This window comes from Halichoeres trimaculatus, unplaced genomic scaffold (genome assembly GCF_033239565.1).
Source record: "Halichoeres trimaculatus isolate MK-OKI-2021-1 unplaced genomic scaffold, fHalTri1.1 fHalTri1_scaffold_9, whole genome shotgun sequence".
NCBI lineage: Eukaryota > Metazoa > Chordata > Actinopteri > Labriformes > Labridae > Halichoeres > Halichoeres trimaculatus.
This window is the reverse complement of record NW_027437188.1, coordinates 33,800,847-33,826,316: the sequence shown is the minus strand read 5'-3', so window position 1 is coordinate 33,826,316 and position 25,470 is coordinate 33,800,847. Positions and strand designations below refer to the sequence as shown.

The 25,470-nt window shown below is 39.0% G+C and overlaps 2 protein-coding genes across 2 annotated transcripts in view; one reads left to right on the top strand and one right to left on the bottom strand.

The window, feature by feature from the left end:
- Positions 1-453: 453 nt before the first annotated feature.
- Positions 454-11,410, top strand: LOC141797897 (uncharacterized). Its single transcript, XM_074679588.1, has 5 exons — positions 454-669; positions 2,592-4,166; positions 10,051-10,239; positions 10,933-11,185; positions 11,283-11,410. The coding sequence occupies exons 1-5, from the start codon at positions 454-456 to the stop codon at positions 11,408-11,410; spliced, it is 2,361 nt and encodes a 786-aa protein (XP_074535689.1).
- A 1,666-nt stretch (positions 11,411-13,076) lies between these two features.
- The window catches only part of LOC141797894 (coagulation factor X-like), a 34,590-nt gene continuing 22,196 nt past the window's right edge, over positions 13,077-25,470 (bottom strand). The window contains exons 5-7 of the mRNA XM_074679585.1: positions 13,693-13,785; positions 13,438-13,579; positions 13,077-13,181 (exon numbers count right to left, since the gene is read on the bottom strand). Coding sequence (XP_074535686.1) covers positions 13,750-13,785 — 36 coding nt within the window. The 3' untranslated portion in view covers positions 13,077-13,181; positions 13,438-13,579; positions 13,693-13,749. The remainder of the gene's footprint in view (positions 13,182-13,437; positions 13,580-13,692; positions 13,786-25,470) is intronic.

Genomic DNA, 25,470 nt, shown 5'->3' with positions numbered 1-25,470 from the left:
GCAGAAACTGTGCAGCACAGATGTGATATGATGTTGTCAGCACGTTCACCAATCACCAAACTAGTGGGTTCAAACTTTTGTCTGTGCTCTCAAAACTGCACGACCTCTTCTTCCTCTGCAACAACTAAACGTATCTCACTCAGCCGGGCCAGGTGAGCAGTCTCAGCAAACTCAACAAACTCAACAAACTCAACGTGCAGCGCTGTCCTTTCATCAGAGGTAAGTTTGAATAATCTTATTATAAAGTTAAGAAAAACCTGAGAAAATTTGATTTTAATTCACACTTCTTTTTTTTTTATAAATAACAAAATTTGGTTTTCCTCAGATAAATTATTTCTCTTTTTATGTTTATCCAGAAAAATGTTTTGATCACTGGAAATCAAACAAAACTAATCAACCATGATGCTCTGGTTTTAAACTCTTTTCTGTGTCTGTTTTGTGCCGTAGCTGAACATGTCGGCAGCTCTGACTCTGGCCTCTCTGAGCGTTCTGGTGTGGACATCTGACCTCTGCCCCCCAGCCTGCCAGTGCCTCCACAGCGTGCCCACAGTGGTGTGTCAGGGACTTGGACTGACCCAGATCCCTGATCTCCCAGAAGACACGGTTCAGCTGTTTGCTGCAAACAATAAGATACAGAAAGTACGCTTGGAGAGGCTGCGAAAACTGGAGGTAAGAAAATAACAGCGCTCTGAAAACATTGTCTGATGCTTTTTAGAGATAACACCGAGCCTTTTTTTATTTTGGTTAGAGACGTTTGCAGCAGGGAAGTTTCAGCATCAGCTTTCCATGTCGTCAAGCGTCTTCTTCACATTATGTGGGATGCAAGACTGTTTTGTCGGCACGTAGACCCCTAACCACACTGGTGGGATCCAAAGATGTTTTTGTCAGCGCTCTCAGAGACGTAATGTCACAACCCCATCCTCCTCAAAAACAGACAAACTCATCAAACAGAACAACCTCCACATCTGAGTCCAAAAATGATATGATATGATATGATATGATATGATATGATATGATATGATATGATATGATATGTTACACTATGATACAACACAAAACTTTATAATACAGTGGGATTTAAATGAATATGATGTGATAAAATACTACATTATGATAGAGGACAATAAAAACACAGATATTATGCATAACAATGTGTAATATTATACATTATATGTAATACTATACATATGATAAAAATGATACAACAAAAACGCTAATACAAATATGATCAGGTGTGACATGATAAAATAGCTTGCAATACTTCATGATGTGACATTACAATGTACTATGATAGAATACGTATCACATGATCCATTACAGAATGATACGATGTGTAAAGGGAAAGAAACAGTATATAATAGAATATAAAACATAACTATACATTGTAATATTATACATCACATGTCTTAATGATATGAAATGTTTTGTAACAGTATGATACAAAACATTATGTTATGATTTGATACAAAATGATCTGATTATTGACACATTACCATACAAAATAACATGATACTTAACACAAAAACATCTTATGATACAACACGTTATGATAAAATACGTTACGATAAAACGTGTTATGATAAAACGTGTTATGATAAAACACCTTTTGATAAAACATGTTATGATAAAATACGTTATGATAAAATACATTACAATAAAACGTGTTATGATAAAACACCTAATGATAAAAACGTTATGATAAAACATGTTATGATGAAACGCGTTACCATACAACACATTAGGATAAAAACATGTTATGATAAAACACGTTATGATACAACACGTAATGGTTTAGTACGTTACAATAAAACGTTTAATGATAAAACACCTTATAAAAAAACATGTTATGATAAAACATGTAATGATAAAATGCGTTATGGTACAACACCTTATGATAAAACACGTTATGATAAAACACTGTTTGTTAAAACACGTTATGATAAAACATGTTTTGATAAAAAAACGTAATGATTAAACACGTTATGATAAAACCAATATGATAAAACATGTTATGATAAAACATGTTGTGATAAAACATGTAATGATAAAATACATTATAAAACATGATATGATAAAACATGTTATGATAAAACCAATATGATAAAATACGTTATGATGAAACAGCACGTTATGATAAAATACGTTATGATGAAACACGTTATAAAACATGTAATAATAAAACATGTTATGATGAAACACGTTATAATACAACACGTTATGATAAAACATGTTGATACGACACAACACGATAAATTATGTTAGGATAAAACATGTTATGATGAAATTCTTCAAGATGAAACACGTTCGATAAAACACGTTACAATAAAACATGTTTATTATGAATAATATGATCCAATATGCCTCAATGCAAAATATTTATGATAAAATTCACTTTTATGGGAAATGTCAGAAATTAATGACAGTAAATGTTATGATTGTGTACATTATGATGTGTACATCAGAGAGCTTTATGTTATGATAGTGAGTAACAAGGTATTATATCATATAATAAGGTATAAGGTATTATAGATCATTTCTTTGCTCAGTTAATATTTCTTACAAACCCTCTCTGTGGTCTGGACCCTCTTTAGGTTCTGGACCTGACAGACAACCAGCTGAACGACACCGGATTCACAGATTTTTATCCTCTGTGGAAGCTCTCCAAACTTTTCCTACGTAACAACAACATTATGAGACTTGGACGGTATGACTTCTGGAGCTTTAAAGATCTAACTGTTCTGGACCTGAGTGAGAACGAGATTTATTCTGAATTTCTTTTGCAACTCTTTGACTTAGCTAACCTGAAGACATTAAATCTGAGCTCTAACTATATTTTCGATCTCAGTTCTGATGCGTCGGGAAGAGCCTTTTCCTTTCATGATATGCATCCAAGATTTTATTATGGCAGCTACAGAGCTTTTAGATTCTTTCGGGGCTGTTCTGCATTGGAGAAACTGGATCTATCCAGGAATAGAATCTATCGTATGGACGCAGACAGCTTTAGTGAAGTGACTGCTCTCCAACTCCTGGACCTGAGCGATAACTTCCTGGTCGCTGTGCCCTCTGAGGCCCTGAGTAGAGGAAGCAGACTCCAGAGACTGTACCTTCAGAAGAACCAGATCACCAGCCTCCCAAAGAACTGCTTGTCCTCGCTGATTTCACTGGATCACCTCGACCTGAGCTACAACAATCTGACCAACCTGACGGAGGACTCACTGAGAGGTCTGTCCAAACTGCGTGAGCTCGACCTCAGCGTCAACTTCATCCAGTCCCTCCCTTCAAAAATCTTCATGTCTCTAATCAGCCTCCAGTCGCTTGATTTGTCCAACAACAGACTTCAGTCTCTTCCCTTTGGTGAGTTCATAAACCTGAGGAACCTGCAGAAAATACATTTGGAAGCCAATCAGATTACAGCTTTATCACTCAGCTTCTTCAGTCTGAGCAGCCTCCAGGAGTTACACCTTTCCACAAACCACATCCAGGAACTGGATCCTGATATAGCCTACCTGAAGTCACTGCAGGTCCTGAACGTGGAGAACAACTTCCTGAAACAACTTCCTGAAAATATTTTCCACGGGCTGAGATTCCTGAAGGAGATTCGCTTCGATAACAACCAGATCATGTCTCTGCACCCGTCTCTGTTCCAGGGTTTGAGTTTACAGTCCCTGAGTCTTTCAGGAAACCGTCTCTCCTCATTACTCCCAGACCAGTTCAGAGACCTGGATCGTCTGAAGGAGTTAAAACTGAACGGAAACCAAATAAAAACCCTTCCTACGAGCCTGTTTATGAATCTAACTGACCTGACAACCCTAGACCTGGATGGGAACCGCCTGGATCAGCTGCAGCCGGATCTTTTTCACGGGCTCACAAACCTCCAGAGGTTAAGTTTGAGGTTTAACAGGCTGGCTGCGGTGGAGAACGGGACTTTTGATGCTTTAGAAAACCTGGAAACTGTGTTTCTGTCGGGAAACCCGTGGGACTGCACCAGAGCTCAGATCCTCTACGTCAGCACCTGGATCAACGAGCACAGCGAGAAGCTCGGAGACCAGCCCACCTGCTCCTCTGCTCGGGCTCCTCTTCTGCTTCAGGACGGTGTCACAGCAAGTGCTGCACGGTGCTGGTTTCCCTCAGAAACGCTGAGTCTGTTCGCTCTTTTCCTCTTGGCAGTGAGCTCGCTGTGACGTCCTTTGTAGTGGTTTGGTGCTCACCAACTTTTTTACTTCCTGCTTTTGCTTTTTAGTTTCTGCTTTTGTTTTCTGAAGATGTGCAAAGAGCCTTAAGTATTTTTAAGTGTTTATCTAAGCAACAAAAAAGATGAGAAATAACCCAAATTATAAGATTTTTTCTGAAAAATAAATAAATAAATAAATAAATAAACCCCATGATGACAGAGCTGTGGAAAATATCAACCCAAACCACTCTGATTAACTTTCCAGGAAACAAAAATTGTCTAAAGAAATAGTCCTGTGAGATTTCCTGTTATAGTTTTGTTTCTCGTGTTGGTGGAAAATGAGACCAATGTTTTAAATTTCAGGTAGAGAGGTCATAACTAGATACAGTAACTCAAAAATGAAGCACAGGAAGCGTCTTGGTGTGGGCTGGAGAAGCCACAGGTTCATAAGCGCAGCATCCTGCACCCTGCAAAAACATTCGTTAAGTGAGAAAATGTTAAGCATAACTGAAAATGAAAACTGTCTGCATCAGGGAGTAAAATCTGAGAAGTTATCTTTTGATTTAAAAAATATAAATAAACATAAATGAATATTTGTATGAATTTTTGTAATTTTTAAAAATCTTTTATTATCTTTTTTTTTTATTATTATTTTACGACTGAAACTCTGTTTTCTAATCCTGATATTAGGTGATTATTCATACATGTTTGTATAAAGAGAGTGAAGTTCAAAACTGAAGTCAAACTTTGTGTTAGGGGTGGCTGCTGGTCAGTCAAGGAGGGGAAGCTCAGTTTTTTCCAGCATACATCATAAATTTGTTTATTTATTTAAACGTAAATTCTTCCCTCTGTCCCTTTTCAAGAAAATGATCTGTGACCCTGTCGTACCACAGAAACCATAACCATCAGCCCTGCGGATAGGCCATAAGGTGAACCATGAAAAAGTGGCTAGAAAATGATTTTTTTTGTTCCCATGTCTGGGCACCAAGGTTATAATAGTTTTGGATTTGTCTTTATAGTTTAGTTTTAGTTGGTTTTGACATTTTATTTTCCATTAAAGTTTAGTTTTAATAAGTTTTAGAGCGGGCATTCTGGTTTTTATATAGTTTTGATTTTTGCAACAAGGCTTAGTTTTAGTTTAGTTTCAGTTTAGTTTTAGTTTTTCATACCTTATCAACCAGGTGCAGGATTCAAAAAGGTCAGAGTAAATATTTTTTAATACTGTTTATTTTCCAGTCCAACATAGCGCTCACTGCTCAGTCAATGCTGATACTGAACTGTTGGCTGCTGCCTGAAACACAAAAAAATCATATAAACTTAATATGAAAAATATAAGCATAAATTATATAAAATAATGTTAACCTAAATTACATAAAAATAATATAAACAAAAACTATATAAAACAATATAATATGAGCTTAAATCTTTAGAAACTTGGACTCTAACAAGAAAGACAGACTTAAAAACAATTAAAGTCAGACTCACATGAAATTAAACTATTACAGATGCTCTGATTCATTGCTCCGCTATGTTTGGTTGCAGCACAGAGCACAGCCAGTCAGTGCAGTAAACAAGCTTGTCCCAGTACGTGGCTGTGATGGTGCCGTACGGCACTGACAACTGCCGAAAACTGTCGTAAAATTGGTTGGGAAAATGTGTCGGATTAATTTAAATCCTAAAGGCTATTAATAATTACAAAACCAATAACGAAGGACATTTTGTCTTTAATTTTGGTTAGTTTCAGTTAGTTTTGTGAAAACAAGATACAGTTTTAGTTTACTTATCGTTTTTGTTTTCTTTTCTAGTTTTTATTAGTTTGAGTTAACTGCTATGTATTTCAAATTTTAGTTTTTGTTTTTAGTTTCATTTTAGTTAACTATTACAACGTTGATGTGGCATATTTTTGGTGACTTTTTAAAAGTTTTCGTTGTGTCTTCATCAGAGTTGGGTATATAACTACAAGTAACGAACGTTACAAGTAGTTAAATTACTTTTGATAGGAACGAGTAGTGTAACGGCACTACTACTCCTAGATTAGTAGTTAAACTAGCGTTACAAATGAAACGCCACGATCATTACTTTTACAATGACTGCAAATAGAGCAACCAAAATATTACTATTGAAGCGGAGTTCTTTTTATTACCACCAGTAGATTGAATGGTGGCCATACGAGCAACTACTCGCTATCTCTTCCGGGTCAGGGCTGATGGAACTGTCACAGTAAAGTTGGTTGCCTTATATAAATCTGTGCCCCACTGACAACACTGCACTCCCTCCCACTGTAAATGCCCCTTTAAAGGATAATTTTGGTTTATACAGCTTTTACATTGTTTATAGAATGAAGTAGAACAAAATACTCACCCAGAAGGCTTCCCTGATCCAAGCAGTGCTTCGGATCCTCAAAGTAAGGAGCACTGCGCATGCACAGTACTCTCTGGAGAGCTGACTCCTGTCTTTGAGGGACAAACGTAAACTGAGGCTGTTTTCGAATTCGCCTACTACATACTGCTTATGAAAGTAGTATGTAGTAGGCACTGCCTACTACATACTACTTTCATAAGCAGTATGTAGTATGACTGTTCAGTTGGGTTAATTTTTGTTGTATGCTACGCTGGTCTTCAGTTCGAAGAAAACAGAAGTTTGCTACGGCTGACTTTTTTTCCCCAAAAAACTTTATTGAAAATGTAGAAAATAAACAAACCACGAGTAACTTATCTGCAAATATATATCCAGAGAGAGCATTTTATATTAACTTTCAGTGGTGGAGATGATGAGGATTTAAAGATAAAAAAGAAATGGCTCTTACATTTATATTCCTCTAATACTCCAGTTGTTGTTGCTCCGCTCTCTGCCATTTTCACTTCTGATATGGGACCAGGCGCATTGCATTGTGGGTAACAGTATGCGAAGCATACTGTGGATTTTTCCTGATTCAGTACGTCATCCGGGTATTTTTCTCATACTACAACTCTGACATTTGTTCGCATACTGCATACTGTATACTACGTTTTGGTCGAATCAGTAGGCACTGCTAGTATAGTATGCGAATTCGAAAACGGCAAAAGTCTTCGTGAATTCAGAGGTCATTACAGCCAAACGGCGCTGTCTGGAGTGACACAGACTGCAGCAGAGGACTAACTTGGAGCGGACCACGATGGAATATTGGTGAAAAACATGAGTTTTTGGACGATTTATGCAGTTTTAGGAGCGGCGCTGTCTATGCCCCGATGGATCCCATTATAAGGACGTCCGCTGCACGATTTTGGATCTAAATATCTCCCGAAGCACTGCTTGGATCAGGAAAACCTTCTTGGTGAGTATTTTGTTCTACTTCATTCTATAAACAATGTAGAAGCTGTATAAACCAAAATTATCCTTTAAAAGGGGCATTTACAGTGGAAGGGAGTGCAGTGTTGTCAGTGGGGCACAGATTTATATAAGGCAACCAATTTTCCTGTGACAGTTCATATGCACATTATTTGGATTTGGTAGAGCAGAAGGAGAAGAGCGTGACCGTAAAATGCAAGTTGAATACTGCGTGGAACACAACCGCGAATCTCGTGAAGCATATAAAGATGTATCAGGGGGATAAAGTAGTGTATCGAGTAGAGTAACTTCGTTACTATTTCCATGAAGTAATCAAGTAGTGTATAGCACTACTTTTTTCAATAGTAACGAGTAACGGGTAACTCTTTACTTATTTGAGTAACGGACCCTAACTCTGGTCTTCATCCTCTGAGCTGCTGGAAGAACGTGGCCTGGTCGCAGCCATCTTGAATATTTTGTGCTCTCCCATTCTTCTTCTTCTTCTTCTTCTTCTTTTTTATTTCCGGCAGCGTAGACGCGGCAAAGGCGTATTACTGCCCTCCACTGGTCCCTACTCATTTATTTTTTTTAACTAGATCGTATCATACACTCCCGTTTCATGCAGGAACTGGATGTTTCCTCTGTATTCCTTTCAGTCGCCATCTCTAGCAGCTCCTCTTCTGTGTGCTCCGGTTCATACAGGTATCCTTTTGGTTCCAAAGTGAATGGAACTTCACCGTCGCTGTCATAGTCACTCATTTTGAATTTCCTACACTGCCTCACAATCCTTAGAGTACAAACAAAAGAATTACGATACTTGAGCAAACTTACACGAGGCTCGAAGCATAGCTTGTTTACATTCCCCACAGCTGAAAGGAGGAGGGGGGACGGAGCGAACTGGACATATGACCAGTTAGTTAGGTCCAGATAAATGTTTATATTTCCGAAGACTTAATGCACTTAAAAAATATTTTAAGTAGCGTACTCTTAAACTGTGGTATTACTTTTTGATTTTAGTTCTTGTAGGCAGAGAAAATAGCCTTTGAATTTGGTACCGTCTGTCCCTGTTAGCGTCTATTTCCTCGTCACCATCGATTACAGTTTGTGTCTTACTGAGGGAGAGGAGACACCTTTCTACTGTATCTAATGTCCTTAGTGGTCACATAGAGCTCATACAACCCCACTTCAAAAAAACTGAACTATCCCTTTAACAGCGTAACCAAGCCAGATTCTTACCCACTGCTGAGAGTGGATGACTGTGTGGACCGTATTGGGTCAGCTATTTTTGTGAGCAAATTTGATTTACTCAAGGGATATTGGCAAGTTCCTTTAACCAAACGGGCCAAGGAAGTATAGGCATTTGTGACTCCAGATGGTTTGTTTCAATATCTGAGAATGCCGTTCAGCTTAAGAAATGCTGGTGCCACTTTTCAGCGGCTAATGAATATGGTGATGCGGGGTCTTGACAATACAGAGGCTTACATTGACGATGTTGTTGTATACAGTAACACCTGGTCCACCATCTCAGGCACATCCAAGCCGTGTTTGAAAGGTTGAAAACAGCTAACCTTACTGTCAACCTGGGAAAGTCTGAAATTGCTAAAGCCACTGTTCAATACTTGGGAAAAGTGGTGGGACAGGGTAAGGTGCTACCTCTAGCTGCAAAGGTAGAGGCCATCACAAAGTTCCCGGTGCCTACCACCCGCAGGGAGCTCAAGCAGTTTTTGGGGATGGCTGGCTATAACATGGCCTTCTGCAGAAATTTTTCTCAAGTAGCAGCCCCCCTCACAGACTTGACCAGCCCAAAAGTCTCTTTCCATTGGATCCCTGAATGCCAGATTGCATTCGAAAAAGTGAAAGCACCCTTGGCCACAGCCCCCTGTACTAGCAGCTCCTGATTTTGGTCGTCCTTTTGTCCTTTATACAGATGCTATTGACGTGGGTGTTGTCCAAGCAGATGACAATGGAGTAGAGCACCCTGTGGCATTCTTCTCGAAGAAGCTAAGTCCTAGTCAGGTGCACTACTCCACCATTGAAAAAGAAGCATTAGCTTTGGGAAAGAGAAAATTTTGAGATCTACATATCAACATCTGATCCTTTAGTGGTTTACACTGACCACAACCCTTTGTTGTTCCTACAGAGATCGGCCTCCACTAACCGTGGGTTACTCTGATGGAGTTTAGTTTTGCAGGAGTTTCCACTGAAAATCCAACATGTAAGTGGTAAAGACAATCTAGTTGCTGACTGTCTTTCACGAGTGGAAATTGACTGAGTGTTTTTACGTTTTTTTTTTCCCCAGAAATTTCCTCTACTCGGATCAGTAGAGTGTTTTTTGTTATGTATGTAAACAAGTTATCTAGTGTATTGTCTACTAGCTTTGTGTTTATAGGGTAGAGTTAAACGATATAAATGATAGATCCCTAGGGTAAAATTTGTTTTGAATTTGGAGGTTTGTTTGAGTCAACAAATGTTAGATTTGTTGTCTTTTTGGGGGGAGGTGTTACATATGGAGGTAGTTTCTGGCCTCTTGAACAGGTGGATGCTGATTGGTTGAGCTCTCCTGTGGAGGTCAGAGAGCATTGACGTCTAATGCAGGGAAGGAAGGAGCTGGCGCCCGCTCAGTGCAGCAGATCCTCCTCCATCCGGACTTCCAACCAAACAACTACAACAACGACATCGCACTGCTGCGGCTCACGGAGAAGGCGGAGTTTAATGAGCTGATCCGCCCCGTCTGCCTCCCCCCACCTCATAAGAAGGCCAAGGTACCTTGCCTTGCCTTGGTCTGATGTGGGCGTGGGGTGGGCGTGGGCAGGCATCCACATCATCAGTCGCTGCCCAAGTGCCGTTCCAATGTTCATGTCCTCCGGAGGCATATGTCCTCTGTTTGGTTAGCATGTGGCTAATTGACCAAGGATACACAGGTGTATCCTTCGCTGCCTTGCCATGGCAATAAATACCCAACATGCAACGCGTGAATCTACAAAAAAGGAAAAAAATGGAAGGAAAAGACGCACCAGCGGAGGTGTGTGGTAAATTCCAATTTAAATGTAAGTAACAAAATACACCTCTGAAAATAACAACTTATACCATGTCCAACACTTGACTCTTTTGTGTGTCACTCGTGTAACTATAATTACTGAGAAGCTGCACCTGCAGAGTGTCAATGATGTGACAATAAAAAAGCAAAAAGTGTAGAAAAGTGGCAAGCCATGACAATATTTGTAGCCGTCTGAGCTCCTCCTTAATGTGCCTTTGTAGGCTGTTCCATTAGCATCTCCTTTTGAGCAGAGGCAGGACACTTGCCTTGGATTGGAAGGAAGTGGCTTCGGAGGCACTGCCTTCAAAGGCAAGGCAAGGCAAGGTACCTGGGCTTTGAGAAACAGCCAAGGTCTCAGTACTAAACCTGAACCACCACAGGAACACACCTTCCATCTACATCCTGTCTGTCTTTTCAGGGGGACCCTCCTGCTCCAGCTCCCAACACTCTGGGTGTAGTTGCTGGTTGGGGAATCTCAAATCTAAACTCTACGTCCCCCCTCTTGGCCCCCGTTCCCTCTCTGACCTCTGACCCTGGGACGGGGCAGGCTGTGACCTCTGACTTCCTGCAGTACGTGAAGTTGCCGGTGGTTTCTCAGGACGAGTGCCAGTCGAGCTACGCCTCTCGCTCCATCAGCTACAACATCACCGACAACATGTTCTGTGCCGGAGGTGGGTGGTGTTTGGGTTGGTATCATGGGGGGGACCAGAGGAGTGTGGCAGTCAGAGGGTGTACGGGGTCTACACTCGCGTGGTTAAATACGTGCAGTGGATACAGACACAGATCAACGCTGCCCCCTGGTGGTGAGCATTAATAAAATCAGCCCGAAAGACCAGAACACCGAGCTCACACTGCAAACATTTAAAGTCTCAGCCAGCATCATGGTCTCTGTGTGATGGTCAGTACTGCTCATCACCACAGGGGGAGCCAAAGAGCAGACAGAGCTCAGTCAGATTGTACTGTGTGTAGATTCATAACTCCTGACTTGAACATTGAACAAGCCTCTTTGGTTTTATAGTATTACTGATTTTAATCATTCTTTCTTTTATTTTTTATTTTTTGTATTTCTACTTTTGTTGGTTTTTTTTTGATTGATTTGTGTTTTTTTCTTCTTTTTTCCTGTTTGTTGTTTACACCTAAATACCACCAAAGAGCTGAATTCACTCCATGATATTCCCAGGATGCTTTGCTTCCCTCCTCTCTGTAATGGTGTCATTGATTCTCCGTTCTCCTGCAGCGCCCCCTTCAGGTTGGACTGACCTAGATAGCACTAACAGGTTTTATAACTGCAGTCCCTGATGTGATAAATAAACACTTCTCACAGATCACTGGTTGGTTTTATTACTCCAAAAACAGTCAGTGTGCTGACTCACCACTTCCTGTGGCCCCTGACAAAATAAAAGACTTCACAGACGCGTCACTTTCTCAGCAACAGTTCAGTCCGACGACATAATTATTTTTATCCTACTTTTTTCAAGCACAGATAGCTGCAGCCACAGACAGGTCATTTTAATTTGTGCTGCTCAGTGCAGGTGTAATTTTTTGTGTCTACCACTTGACTTTTTTGTTCCATAATGCTCAGGATCTTTCAGAAAATGTAGAATAACTGTCTTACTGCGTCCAACCTCAGCAGCAGTGGCACGCTGAGAGAGGCCTTGCTTATGCTTGATCATCCGACCACGTTCAAGAAGAGACAGCTTCTTAGCTTCAGCATCAGGAGGACATCGCTGTGTGAATGCCTGACAGGAAATGAACATTTGGAGCAGATTTTGGCTTTAATCACCTGTGGTCTTTAACTTTTGATCATGAATAATATCTTTTTAAATAATTGTCTGCTAATGATTGGTAATTCAATGCCATGGTGCCAACGTACAGTGAGCAGATATCAAATGGGATGGTAGTTTGTATAATTATTCTGTTATTATTATTAACTTTATTCCCGGCTACTGGAAATAAATATGGAGCTCAGTGCTGCCACCATGTGGCAAGTTTGGAGAACTGAAGCAACGTTAGAATACTACAAACCAGTTTTCATAGTTTGATTCTATTAAATGAGTTTTTATTCATTCAGAAACACTCTTTAATGAGTGAATGAGGTCAAAGGAGGACAGACACAGCAAAAATAGGTTCTCATCTTTTATTTCTGTTTCTTGTTGCACCTCAAATTGAAGTTTGCATCAGATTCAAACAGGAAGAGAAGGACAGATCAGGATCCCCGTCTGGATTAGTTGCAGCAGCAGGGGTCAAACAGGAGGGGGGTGAACTGCAGGTACACCTTTTCACCATATTTGACCTTGTAGTCCAGATCTGTAGAGGAGAATAGATCCATGCTTCACTTTCCTCCATCATCATGAGATGAGACAGTCTACCAAGATGGGTCTGAATTTGATCTTATCTGGATGTTGGTTCTGTGTAAATTAAATAAACACTGAGTCCGGTCTAGACCGGCTCTTTTTCTGAAGCCTCTTCAGATAACGTTTGATATAAATCAGCAGGAGTTCAACAAAGATGGATTTCTATGATAAAATGTGATTTTACTCACTGATGGGTACCACGTTATCCTTTTGATTGTTCAGAAGTGTAATCCAGCACTTTTTGGATTCATTCTTGATTCCCATCACATTCACCACGTAATGGCCCACGTCGAGGGCATCCCTGGTCTGAAACCTGCAGAGACAAAACAGAGTGAGAGAAGCTGTAGAAAGCTTGTTCAGTGTTTGATGTTTCCTGCTGAGAGCTGAAACTCTGTTTCTCAAAGACAGACTTCATTTGATCTCAGGAGAAATGTCATCCAAACAGCTGGACTCTGACACAACCAGGTCTCTACACGTCCCTGCTGTACGGATTTCAGAGAAACTCAAATATTTTCCTGTTTGTGGAAAGAGAAGACGTTATTATGACCATCATGGATGACATATCTTACTTAAACTTGGTGTTTCTTTGCTCATATTCACTCAGAGCATCGAAGAGGGTCTTTTCCCTTGTTGTTGGCACATAGAACGTTTCAGAATCGCCATGCCCGTCACTTTTGATGATGGTCAGAGTGAAAACGATTGAAGTGTTGTCTGTGAAAATCAGAGGATAAACAGATCAACATAAAGTCATTTCTTTCTGTAATAAAGTTACAAAGAACTGATGATGACGTGTCAAACAGCTGCTGCAGTAATATTTGACTCACCACCCATTGCTGTCTTGGTCTCGTCTTCTCGTGGTCTTGGTGCAGCACAGAGAGAGCTCAGAGCTGGAGTGAATCGGTGCTCACATCCATCCCCTTTTATAATGAACCAGACAACAGGAGAGTTGTGAAACCAGCAGAACCACCGAGCTTTTCCAGCTGAATGTGACACAAACCTCAGTGTTCTTGGGAACTCCACCTTTCATTTGGATTAAAAAGGTCACCTGTGAATGGCGCAATAAATTCCACCAAACTAGTCTGAACTGATGTCCTCAAATAACTGCATGTCGGCAATCGTCTTTTTTTCACCTTGATAAAAGTTAGCATGCCTTACAGCGGATTCATGAGTTAATGAAGACTCATGCTGGTACAGGTATGAGGCCCTCAAAGGTCAAAGGTCAATAGACTGTTCTGGATTTCTGAAAACTTAAAACAATTGTAAAGTGAACGACCTCATACAACTCAATTATAAGATGTTAAAACAATACTTGAGATTAAAACTGCAAGCAGCGTAGGACGGGTCCTCACACTCTCACCCAAACCCTTCTGCTGGTCTGTCATACCTGTTTCCCCTCCACCATCAGGGTTTCATCCCTGTCTGGCCCTCTCAGTGCTATAACAGATGACACTATGTATTATTCTCTCTGCTGAGTCACATGACCAGCTGCACGGAACTCCTGATCAGTGTGTGACATCATCAACTGCAGCAGAGTGAAGGGTGAAATTTATTCACAAAAATTTTGGAAAAAACTCCTCACAGAGGCCACAATTTTACCCAAATCTGTGTAAAAATATGACAGTTTTGTTGTAAATGTAATCAGGAATTATTGCATAATATGGAACCTTTAAAGTTTGAGAACTCTGACTCAAAAATTCAGTGAGTTAGAGGTGCTAAAGCAAAAAGTGTTACAACCACACCTGGTCTCCCCTACCTATAAAAGTACCTGATTCATTACACATCATGTTCAATCATTACTTGATATCACTGCCATTAGCACCAAAGAAAAGCATATTTTAAAAAAGTCATTCAACCAGAGGAACAATTCAAGCTCATTTTTAATTGTTTAGCATTGTTTAACTGAGCGGTCAATCTGGTTAAATTTTTACAGATATGTTACTGTAACAAGTCACAAGTGTAGACAAATTTTGGATTTTTGCAAAAAATCTATTTCTGCTCACATCATAAATTTGTAATCTGTGTACCAGTTTTTAAAAAAAGGAGTAAAGAAATCAATTCATCCTGTAGTTTAAAAAAAAAACATACTTGACAAATACAGGGATGAATTTTCCTCTTAACCTTGCAATAAATAAAATAAAATAATGCAAAATAAAAGGGAAAAATAATAACACTATTACCACTCAGCGACACTGAGCTTTGCCAGCATCTGTGACTCAGACCCATTATCACACCCGCCATCTCAATCAGGATAAATATCAAACTTTCTAACGAAACTGTTCTCATGGGAACTTCACCTTTCATTCTGATAACCTCGCCAGATTTCTTACACAATTTCTAAACCAACCCCTTTTATCAAAGTCAGTGGTTGACAGTTTGGAATTATTTTAATTGTCTCCCACGTTTGTGGTAATCATGAACACACCCTGCTTTGAGGCGAAACCCGGGGCACGTTGGTCTTTTATCACCTTGATTTTTATCCAGGAGTGAAAGTAAGATAAGATTCTTGCAGGAACTGTGCAACTCAAAAAAAAAAAATTAGTTCGTGCGCAAAGCATGCGAGCCTCATACGGTTTTACAGGCCATTTTTGAATGAATAGAGGCTTATCAACGGAGTGGGAAGCGCTGCAACTCCTCGGTCTGTGACTCCGTCAGATGATGAACGCAGTGATAGGCGATATTTCTACTATTTATTTCTACATTGGCGCGGTCTTTCTGACCATAGCTCTTGGGGGCGTTTCTTGGGTCTGAGAACATTGGGGGCTGAGCCCAGGTCCTATAGGGAATTTTAGAGGATCCTACCCGGGACAAATGGTCCATCTCTATGCTTTCTGTAGCCCTGTTGCGTCATGTCTACAGCCTGGCACTGCCAACCTGTACTTAAGAATGTGTCAACATTAAATTATATTATACTGATAGTACAGGATGATGCACGTACAACACAGGAATTAAAGCCAAAAAATAGAATAGGAGATATTTTGACTGAAGCCCTATCATTTTCCTTCTCATTTAAAAAAAAAGTGTTAGAGGTTACATGATCTGCAATTTTAATTTGCTTTTGTTTTGTTTTGTTTTGTTTTACACACCAGGCCATTAAAAAATGTTGTGATGATGCCCACAGACTACATCAGGAGCAATATTTCCCCCAAAAAAGCACAACACGTTAGTATATTTATTTCAGATTTAAATAAAATTTATTTAAGATTCATTATACTAACTACAGTAAGTGAATAAGTTTACTAAAGTATTAAACTTCTCTCACAAACTGTGAGAGAGTGATTGAGTAAAAATGCTCTCAAGTGGAATGTTTAAATAAAAATCTAACAATATAAAAAAGAATATATTAACAAAAACACTCAAAAGATCAATAGTGATGACTATTAAAACATATTTTTCTTTCCATATACTGTAGAAACTCTGCTGTTGGGCGTATTTTAAATCAAGGCTCTACACCAACTTTTTCACTGGGAGCACTGGTGCCACCAACTTTCTCAGTTGTTGGCACCAGCACATGATTTGGTCGCACTCTTCATTTATTTATTTATTTATTTATGTATTTATTTATTTATTTATTTGGGTGCAGTAACTCTAGATACAATTTCCCTAAATATTTTACTGGAAATATGAAGTGACTGCAACAAGCACTACTTGACAAAACATGTTATATATTTTTTTGTAACTCTAAAAGAAGAAAACACAAAAGCTTCTTAAATAAAAGCCAAGAATAACAACAGACAGTTATCATATAATTAACAAAAACATTTTTGTAGAAAAATAACACTACACACTACAGGATTCTCGCCCCGATTTAACCCAGATTCGGTACTCCCGACAATCAGGGAAGAAATCTGGTCAGGGATTAAAATCGGGCCCGACTTTCGGCCGAGATTATCTTCTAGTGTGAGCTGTTGACAGATGAATCTTTAGCCCCACGATCGTCTCACAGACTCGTCGGAGCCGCCCCGATAATTTTCAAACATGTTTGATATTAATCTGGATGATTACAACATTAATTCTCACTGAGGATGACAACAGACAATTAGAAAGAGCCACAGAGACCAAACAAGTGAAACTGAAAGGCTCCGGGTCAGCTGACTGCGCGCTCCACTGACCCACTCGAGCCAGTTCAATAATGTCTTTAAAAATAACACATAATCACACCATTTTCATACAGTAGCAAACTGTTGTTTTATCAGTGATGGGTGTGAGATCATGCCATTATTGGCTGATACAGCAACAGTTTCACCTCTGTCCCTCTGCGTGCGCGTAATGGATGAAAGGCACCGCTGCAGACAGCTCCACTTCTCTCTCCTCCTGTCCCACCAGTGCGCTAAGCAGTGCTTATAGCAGAATAAACACATTATTTATGAACACAAAGTGGCCCCAATATAAGAATTAAAAACTATCACTCTGGGCCTGGGAAAACGTGACATTTTTCTTTTTCATTCATGAACATATTCATGTTAAACTGATCTAAAAGTGAATATGAATTTTCTGCGGTCGAGCGCCCTGTTGTTAACATTATTTTCCTTAATTTAGTTTCTCCCGTGCGTTCAGACCGGTTTATCCAGCTGTGACGCCGTCATCACTAAAATACGTCGCTTCATGTGACGCTCCGGAGGAGAGGACATCTCAATGCTCATAACATGAACCTCCTCGTCTCCTCTCTCCTCTCTTCGTTTCCTCGCGTCTCTGGCATGCATCTCTGGTGGGCGGGACTAAGACGCAAGCGGAGGAGGCGAGGGTGGAACTTTGGAGCTTTGAGACGCACCCATAGCCTCACATATCCCAAGATTCATTGCGCATGAATGCAGAACATGATGGACACAGCCGAACTCCAAAAGGAGTCCTGTTTTATACAGATATGAAGGATTTCTGGCAACAACTATGTGATTGTGTTTCTGAAACGTGAAAGAATATTTTGTTTTTCTGTGTGAAAATGTGTTGTTTGGGCTCTTTTCAAGTAATATACTGAGGAAAAAGAGTTCTTTATAAATCTTCTCATTATCATAAAAAAAATATGTTCATAAATGTAAATTCTCTTGGGAAAAACTTACTCTGTTTTTTTATTATTATTTTTTATTATTTTACAGGGAATTAAAAAAAGACATTAAATCATTTCAGCAGTTTGTATTTTATACTTTTTTATTTATCATCCCTCTAGCACTTGATCAAATGTTGAAAATGTATGTTGTTGCTTTACTCTCATGTAAATGGTGGTTCTATACTATATCAATAGGGATAATAATATAATAATAATAATAATAATAATAATAATAAAAATAAAAAAAAAAAAAAAAAATAATAATAATAATAATAATAATAATAATAATAATAATAATAATAATTATTATTATTATTATTATTATTATTATTATTATTATTATTATTATTATAACAACGCAAAGTAATAAAAATATAGTAAAAATCATCCGGTTCAATGTGAGGTTTTTGTTTACGTGTGTTTAAAAGTAATGTAAGACTGACAGGTAAGGGTGGCGCTGTGTGACATCGAGGGTGACAAACGGGAAATGCTTCGTAGACCAGACCGTCTCAATTCAGTTCGGCCTTTGCGGTCTACACAGGCTACAAAGGCCGGGTCCTCCGAAGGCTACAGCCTCCGTAGGCTGCAGCCCCTGAATTGGGACACACATTTAAAGTCTCAGCCAGCATTATTTTCTCTGTGTGAGGGTCAGTACTGCTCATCACCACAGGGGGAGCCAAAGAGCAGACAGAGCTCAGTCAGATTGTACTGTGTGTAGATTCATAACTCCTGACTTGAACATTGAACAAGCATCTTTGGTTTTTTAATATTACTGATTTAAATCATTCTTTATTTTTTATTTTTTGTATTTCTACTTTTGTTGGGTTTTTTTTCATTGATTTGTGTTTTTTTCTTCTTTTTTTTCCTGTTTGTTGTTTACACCTAAATACCACCAAAGAGCTGAATTCACTCCATGATATTCCCAGGATGCTTTGCTTCCCTCGTCTCTGTAATGGTGTCATTGATTCTCCGCTCTCCTGCAGCGCCCCCTTCAGGTTGGGCTGACCTAGATAGCACTAACAGGTTTTATAACTGCAGTCCCTGATGTGATAAATAAACACTTCTCACAGATCACTGGTTGGTTTTCTTACTCCAAAGACAGTCAGTGTGCTGACTCATCACTTCCTGTGGCTCCTGACAAAATAAAAGATTCACAGACGCGTCACTTTCTCAGCAACAGTTCAGTCCGACGACATAATTATTTTTATCCTACTTTTTTAAGCACAGATAGCTGCATCCACAGACAGGTCATTTTAATTTGTGCTGCTCATCACCTGTGGTCTTTATAGTGGAGCAGATAAGTGAAAAAATCGTTCACATGATGATGCAAGCATGAAATTTGGTACAGATACTCTCTAAGGGTCACTCTTTTGAAATAAAACGTTAGACACGCCAAAATTCAAGACGGCGGCCATTTTTTCAGATGGACGCCATTTCTATCAGACGATTCTTATTTCAAAAGTTCAAATGGTGATGCAAGCATGAAATTTGGTACAGACACTCTCTAAGGGACACTCTTTTGAAACAAAATGTTAGACATGCCAAAATTCAAGATGGCGGCCATTTTTATAGATGGACGCCATTTCTATCAGACGATTCTTATTTCAAAAGTTCAAATGGTGATGCAAGCATGAAATTTGGTACAGATACTGTCTAAGGGACGCTCTTTTGAAATAAAACGTTAGACACGCCAAATTCAAGATGGCGGCCATTTTTTCAGATGGACGCCATTTCTATCAGACAATTCTTATTTCAAAAGTTCAAATGGTGATGCAAGCATGACATTTGGTACAGACACTCTCTAAGGAACACTCCTTTGAAACAAAACATTAGACACGCCAAAATTCAAGATGGCGGCCATTTTTAAAGATGGCCGCCATTTTGTTGAACACTTGTTATTTAAATATATTTCTATTGGTGATGCGAGCACGAGTTTTTGCACATACACTCTCTAACACTCGTGAAAAATCAATTTAGACACCCCAAAATACAAATTGGTGACCATTTTTCATGATTGGGGCCATTTTATTCAAGATGGCTGCCATTTCAGTTGAACGCTAATTATTCCAACTCAAACTCAAACGGTGATGCAAATGTAAAATTTGGCACAACTACTCTTTAAGGGACACAAAAATTATGCTAGACATACAGAAATTGAAGATTGCCGACATTTTTCAAGATGGCCACCATTTTGTTTTAAAAGCTCTGTTTTCGAGAACATTAATAATAATGACAATACTAATAATTTAATGGTAAAAACAATAATTACATGAATGCTAAAAAGAATACATTAAAGATGTTAAATAATAATAATAATTGTTATTACTTTTAAAATAATTTTATGAAGAAAAATAATAATAACCTGAAAAAATGATATATGTTTTATGCTACAGAGGTAAGAGAATTAAAATACAGGCACTTATTTTGGAGGGAATTTTTTTTTTTTTTTTAATCAAACAGCTTAAGTTGGAAGGTGCAAATGCTTCAGGTTGGGGTTCACCTGCACAGCACTGTGCAGCTGCAAGTGTGAATAGAAGAGTAAGCAGCCAGCTTGAGTCTTTGGTATGGCTCAGTCTTTGTGTAGTTATCTTTTCTTTCTTTCTGTGTCTCTCTGTTCCCCTCTTTCTCTTGCTCTTAAAAAAACACACATATATATATATATATATATATATATATATATATATATATATATATATATATATATATTATAGTTTCCTCTACACTCAGACGGGGCCATAATTTACTTGACGAAAAACACAAATAAACTGACCCCCACCAAAAAACGCTGATATCGGTCTGCATTCACGCTTTATTTAGAGAATTTTCAGCACATTACTTACACCACTAAATAAGGCTCTAATTCTCATCGTGTCTCTTCGTCCTGGCAGACTAACTGCGTTTGTTTATATCTGGCATGCCGTGCGCGCAGACTGATACACATATACATTTTGGTTACTCATTGTGTTTTTCCGCCAATTTCACTTCCGGTTCCACCGCGGTCAGCAACAGACATACAAAATAAAAGCATGTGAGCAACATGCACTAATGCGCAATAAAATATTCAACAGCGTTAATAGATTGACGGGTTATCGTAAAAATAACGCGTTAACTTGCCCAGCACTAGTATATATATATATATATATATATATATATATATATATATATATATATATATATATATATATATATATATATATATATGAATGCATAAAAAGCAAAAGAACAAAAAAAACAAAGCCTCCCTTGTGTCTGTTACCTTGTTACGGTCAGGGAGCTTGTGTACTCTGATGAACTCTGTGAGCTATGCCGTTAGGGGGCAGTTCTGGCAGGTTTAACCAATTCGGACAGGTCAAGGGTAAGGAGTTAGACAAAACACAGTCAAATAAACACTCTTGGCTTACAGTTTTGAAGTTTCGAGTGGCTGTAAATGGTACCTCACGAGCACTCTTAACACCAGTTTTCTAGTACGGTGGTGGTTATCCTGAAAAATGACTACCATTTTGAACATTCCTTGTTCAAATGAGTGGCTCAGAAGGAGTATTTGTGCCATCTTTTAAGCTTGCATCACCATTAGAACCATTGAAAAAAGGAGCATACAATAAAAATAGCAGCCATCTTGACATTTTGTTGTGTCTAACGTTTTGTTTCAAAAGAGTGTCCCTTAGAGAGTATCTGTACCAAATTTCATGCTTGCATCACCATTAGAACTTTTGATATAAGAATCGTCTGATAGAAATGGCGTCCATCTATGAAAATGGCAGCCATCTTGAAATTGTGTCGTGTCTAACGTTTTGTTTCAAAAGAGTGTCTCTTAGAGAGTATCTGTACCAAATTTCATGCTTGCATCCCCATTTGAACTTTTGAAATAAGAATCGTTTGATAGAAATGGCGTCCATCTTTAAAAATGGCCGCCATCTTGAATTTTGGCGTGTCTAACGTTTTATTTCAAAAGAGTGACCCTAAGAGAGTATCTGTACCAAATTTCATGCTTGCATCACCATTTGAACGATTCTCTTGAAATTTTACAGTTATCTGCTCCACTATTAACTTTTGATTAAGAATAATATCTTTTTAAATAATTGTCTGCTAATTATTGGGAATTTAATGCCATGGTCCCAAAGTACAGTGAGCAGATATCAAATGGGATGGAAGTTTGTTTAATTATTCTGTGTTATTATTATTAACTTTATTCCCCACTACCAGAAATAAAGAAAATATGCAGCTCAGTGCTGCCACCATGTGGCAGGTTTTGAGAACTGCAGCAACACAAGAATACTACAAACCATTAATCCACAGTTTGATTCTATTAAATGAGTTTTTATTCATTCAGAAACACTCTTTAATGAGTGAATGAGGTCAAAGGAGGACAGACACAGCAAAAATAGGTTCTCATCTTTTATTTCTGTTTCTTGTTGCACCTCAAATTGAAGTTTGCATCAGATTCAAACAGGATGAGAAGGACAGATCAGGATCCCCGTCTGGATTACTTGCAGCCACAGGGGTCAAACAGGAGGGGGGTGAACTGCAGGTACACCTTTTCATCACTTTTGACCTTGTAGTTCAGATCTGTAGAGGAGAATAGATCCATGCTTCACTTTCCTCCATCATCATGAGATGAGACAGTCTACCAAGATAGGTCTGAATTTGATCTTATCTGGATGTTGGTTCTGTGTAAATTAAATAAACACTGAGTCCGGTCTAGACCGGCTCTTTTTGTGAAGCCTCTTCAGATAACGTTTGATATAAATCAGCAGGAGTTCAACAAAGATGGATTTCTATGATAAAATGTGATTTTACTCACTGATGGGTACCACGTCATCCTTTCGATTGTTCAGAAGTGTTATCCAGAACGTTTTGGATTGATTCTTGATCCCCATCACATCCACCACGTAATGGCCCACGTCGAGAGCATTCCTGGTCTCAAACCTGCAGAGACAAAACAGAGTGAGAGAAGCTGTAGAAAGCTTGTTCAGTGTTTGATGTTTCCTGCTGAGAGCTGAAACTCTGTTTCTCAAAGACAGACTTCATTTGATCTCAGGAGAAATGTCATCCAAACAGCTGGACTCTGACACAACCAGGTCTCTACACGTCCCTGCTGTACGGATTTCAGAGAAACTCAAATATTTTCCTGTTTGTGGAAAGAGAAGACGTTATTATGACCATAATGAAGGACATATCTTACTTAAATTTGGTGTTTCTTTGCTCATAGTCACTCAGAGCATCGAAGAGGGTCTTGCCCCTTGTTGTTGGCACATGGAACGTTTCATCATCGCCATGCCTGTCACTTTTGACGATGGTCAAATTGAAAAGGATTGGAGTGTTGTCTGTGGAAAACAGAGGATAAACAGATCAACATAAAGTTATTTCTTTCTAAAAAGTTACAAAGAACTGATGATGACTTGTCAAACAGCTACTGCAATAATATTTGACTCACCAGCCATTGCTGTCTTGGTCTCGTCTTCTTGTCGTCTTGGTGCAGCGCAGAGAGAGCCCAGAGCTGGAGTGAATCGGTGCTCACATCCATCCCCTTTTATAATGAACCAGACAACAGGAGAGTTGTGAAACCAGCAGAACCACCGAGCTTTGCCAGCTAAATGTGGCACAAACCTCAGTGTTCTTGGGAACTCCACCTTTCATTTTGATTAAAAAGGTCACCTGTGAATGGCGCAATAAATTCCTCCAAACTAGTCTGAACTGATGTCCTCAAATAACTGCATGTCGGCAATCATCTTTTTTTCACCTTGATAAAAGTTAGCACGCCTTACAGCAGATTCATGAGTTAATGAAGACTCATGCTGGTACAGGTATGAGGCCCTCAAAGGTCAAAGGTCAATAGACTGTTCTGGATTTCTGAAAACTTAAAACAGTTGTAAAGTGAACGACCTCATACAACTCAATTATAAGATGTTAAAACAATACTTGAGATTAAAACTGCAAGCAACATTGGACGGGTCCTCACACTCTCACCCAAACCCTTCTGAAGGTCTGTCATACCTGTTTCCCCTCCACCATCAGGGTTTCATCCCTTTCTGGCCCTCTTAGTGCTATAACAGTTGATATCATGTATTATTCTCTCTGCTGAGTCACATGACCAGCTGCACGGAACTCCTAATCAGTGTGTGACACCATCAACTGCAGCAGAGTGAAGGGTGAAATTTATTCACAACAATTTGGGAAACAACTCCTCACAGAGGCCACAATTTGACCCAAATCTGTGCAAAAATATGACAGTTTTGTTGTAAATTTTTGTCAGGAATTATTGCATAATATGGGACCTTTAAAGTTGTAGAACTGTGACTCAAAAATTCAGTGAGTTAGAGGTGCTAAAGCAAAAAGTGTTACAACCACACCCGGTCTCCCCTACCTATAAAGTACCTGATTCATTACACATCATGTTCAATCATTACTTGATATCACTGCCATTAGCACCAAAGAAAAGCATATTTTAAAAAGTCATTCAAACAGAGAAACAATTCAAGCTTATTTTTTATTGTTTAGCATTGTTTAACTGAGCGGTGAATCTGGTTAAATTTTACAGATATGTTACTGTAACAAGTCACAAGTGTAGACAAATTTTGGATTGTTGCAAAAAATCTATTTCTGTTCACATCATAAATTTGTAATCTGTGTACCAGTGGCGAACCATGAGTACTACAGCTGGGCCTTCACCTCAGCCCTCACAGCCCAGAAAAGAAATCATCGCGGAAAAAAGTAGTTAACAAAAAAACATTTCCATTGAATAAATAAAATAAAAATCAAAAAGAGGCTTTACATAAAACAATGACTAACATTATGAAGTGAGTTTACAAAACTTACTAAAATAACCTAAAATGATGAAGAAAATGTCTTTAGTTTTTATCTTTGTAAATCTGTGTCATACATAAACTTGTTACTTTTACCCATCGAGAGTACTGGCAGGCTGCCAACACTCCTGAATATGGAGGGAGTCTCCCATCTTTTAAACCCCTTCTCTGGCTGTTTTCCTGGCTTTTGATTCCTCCTGATTGTTTCCCAGCCTTAAGTATGCTCCTGTGATCGCTAATATTTTTTGAAAGTGAATCAAGTCCCGTACTTGGGCGTTATATCGAAAACTCAAAAACCATCCACCCCCTCTCTCTCTTAGTTGGTTTGATCCAAAGACGCTGCAGGAGACCTCAGAGACGGAGACAGATAACTGTGCTGCACTTGTTGATGAAGAGTTTATCAGAGCCTTAGCTGTTTTCTATCTTTCTTTTTTGGTGTTGACATGTCTTGAGTTAAACTAACGTAGCTCTGCTCTAACGCAGCATCCTCTTCAATCAGGAGAGTTTAGAGCAGCGTGAATCATAAAGTTAGAAGGCTGACATATGTACTCGCACGAGCGCCACCAGATGAAATTTTTACTCTCACACGCTGAAAAAATGCTAACAAGCTAGCCACAACTTCGCTCTCGTCTTCTGCCATTCCTCTCAACACCTGCCCACTGTTCGGACTTCACGAAGGCCTACGCTCTTCTGTTTTCGTCCCGCCCCCAAAAAATCAAATCCTAATTGGTCAATTTTCCTGACTCTCTCCAAACCAA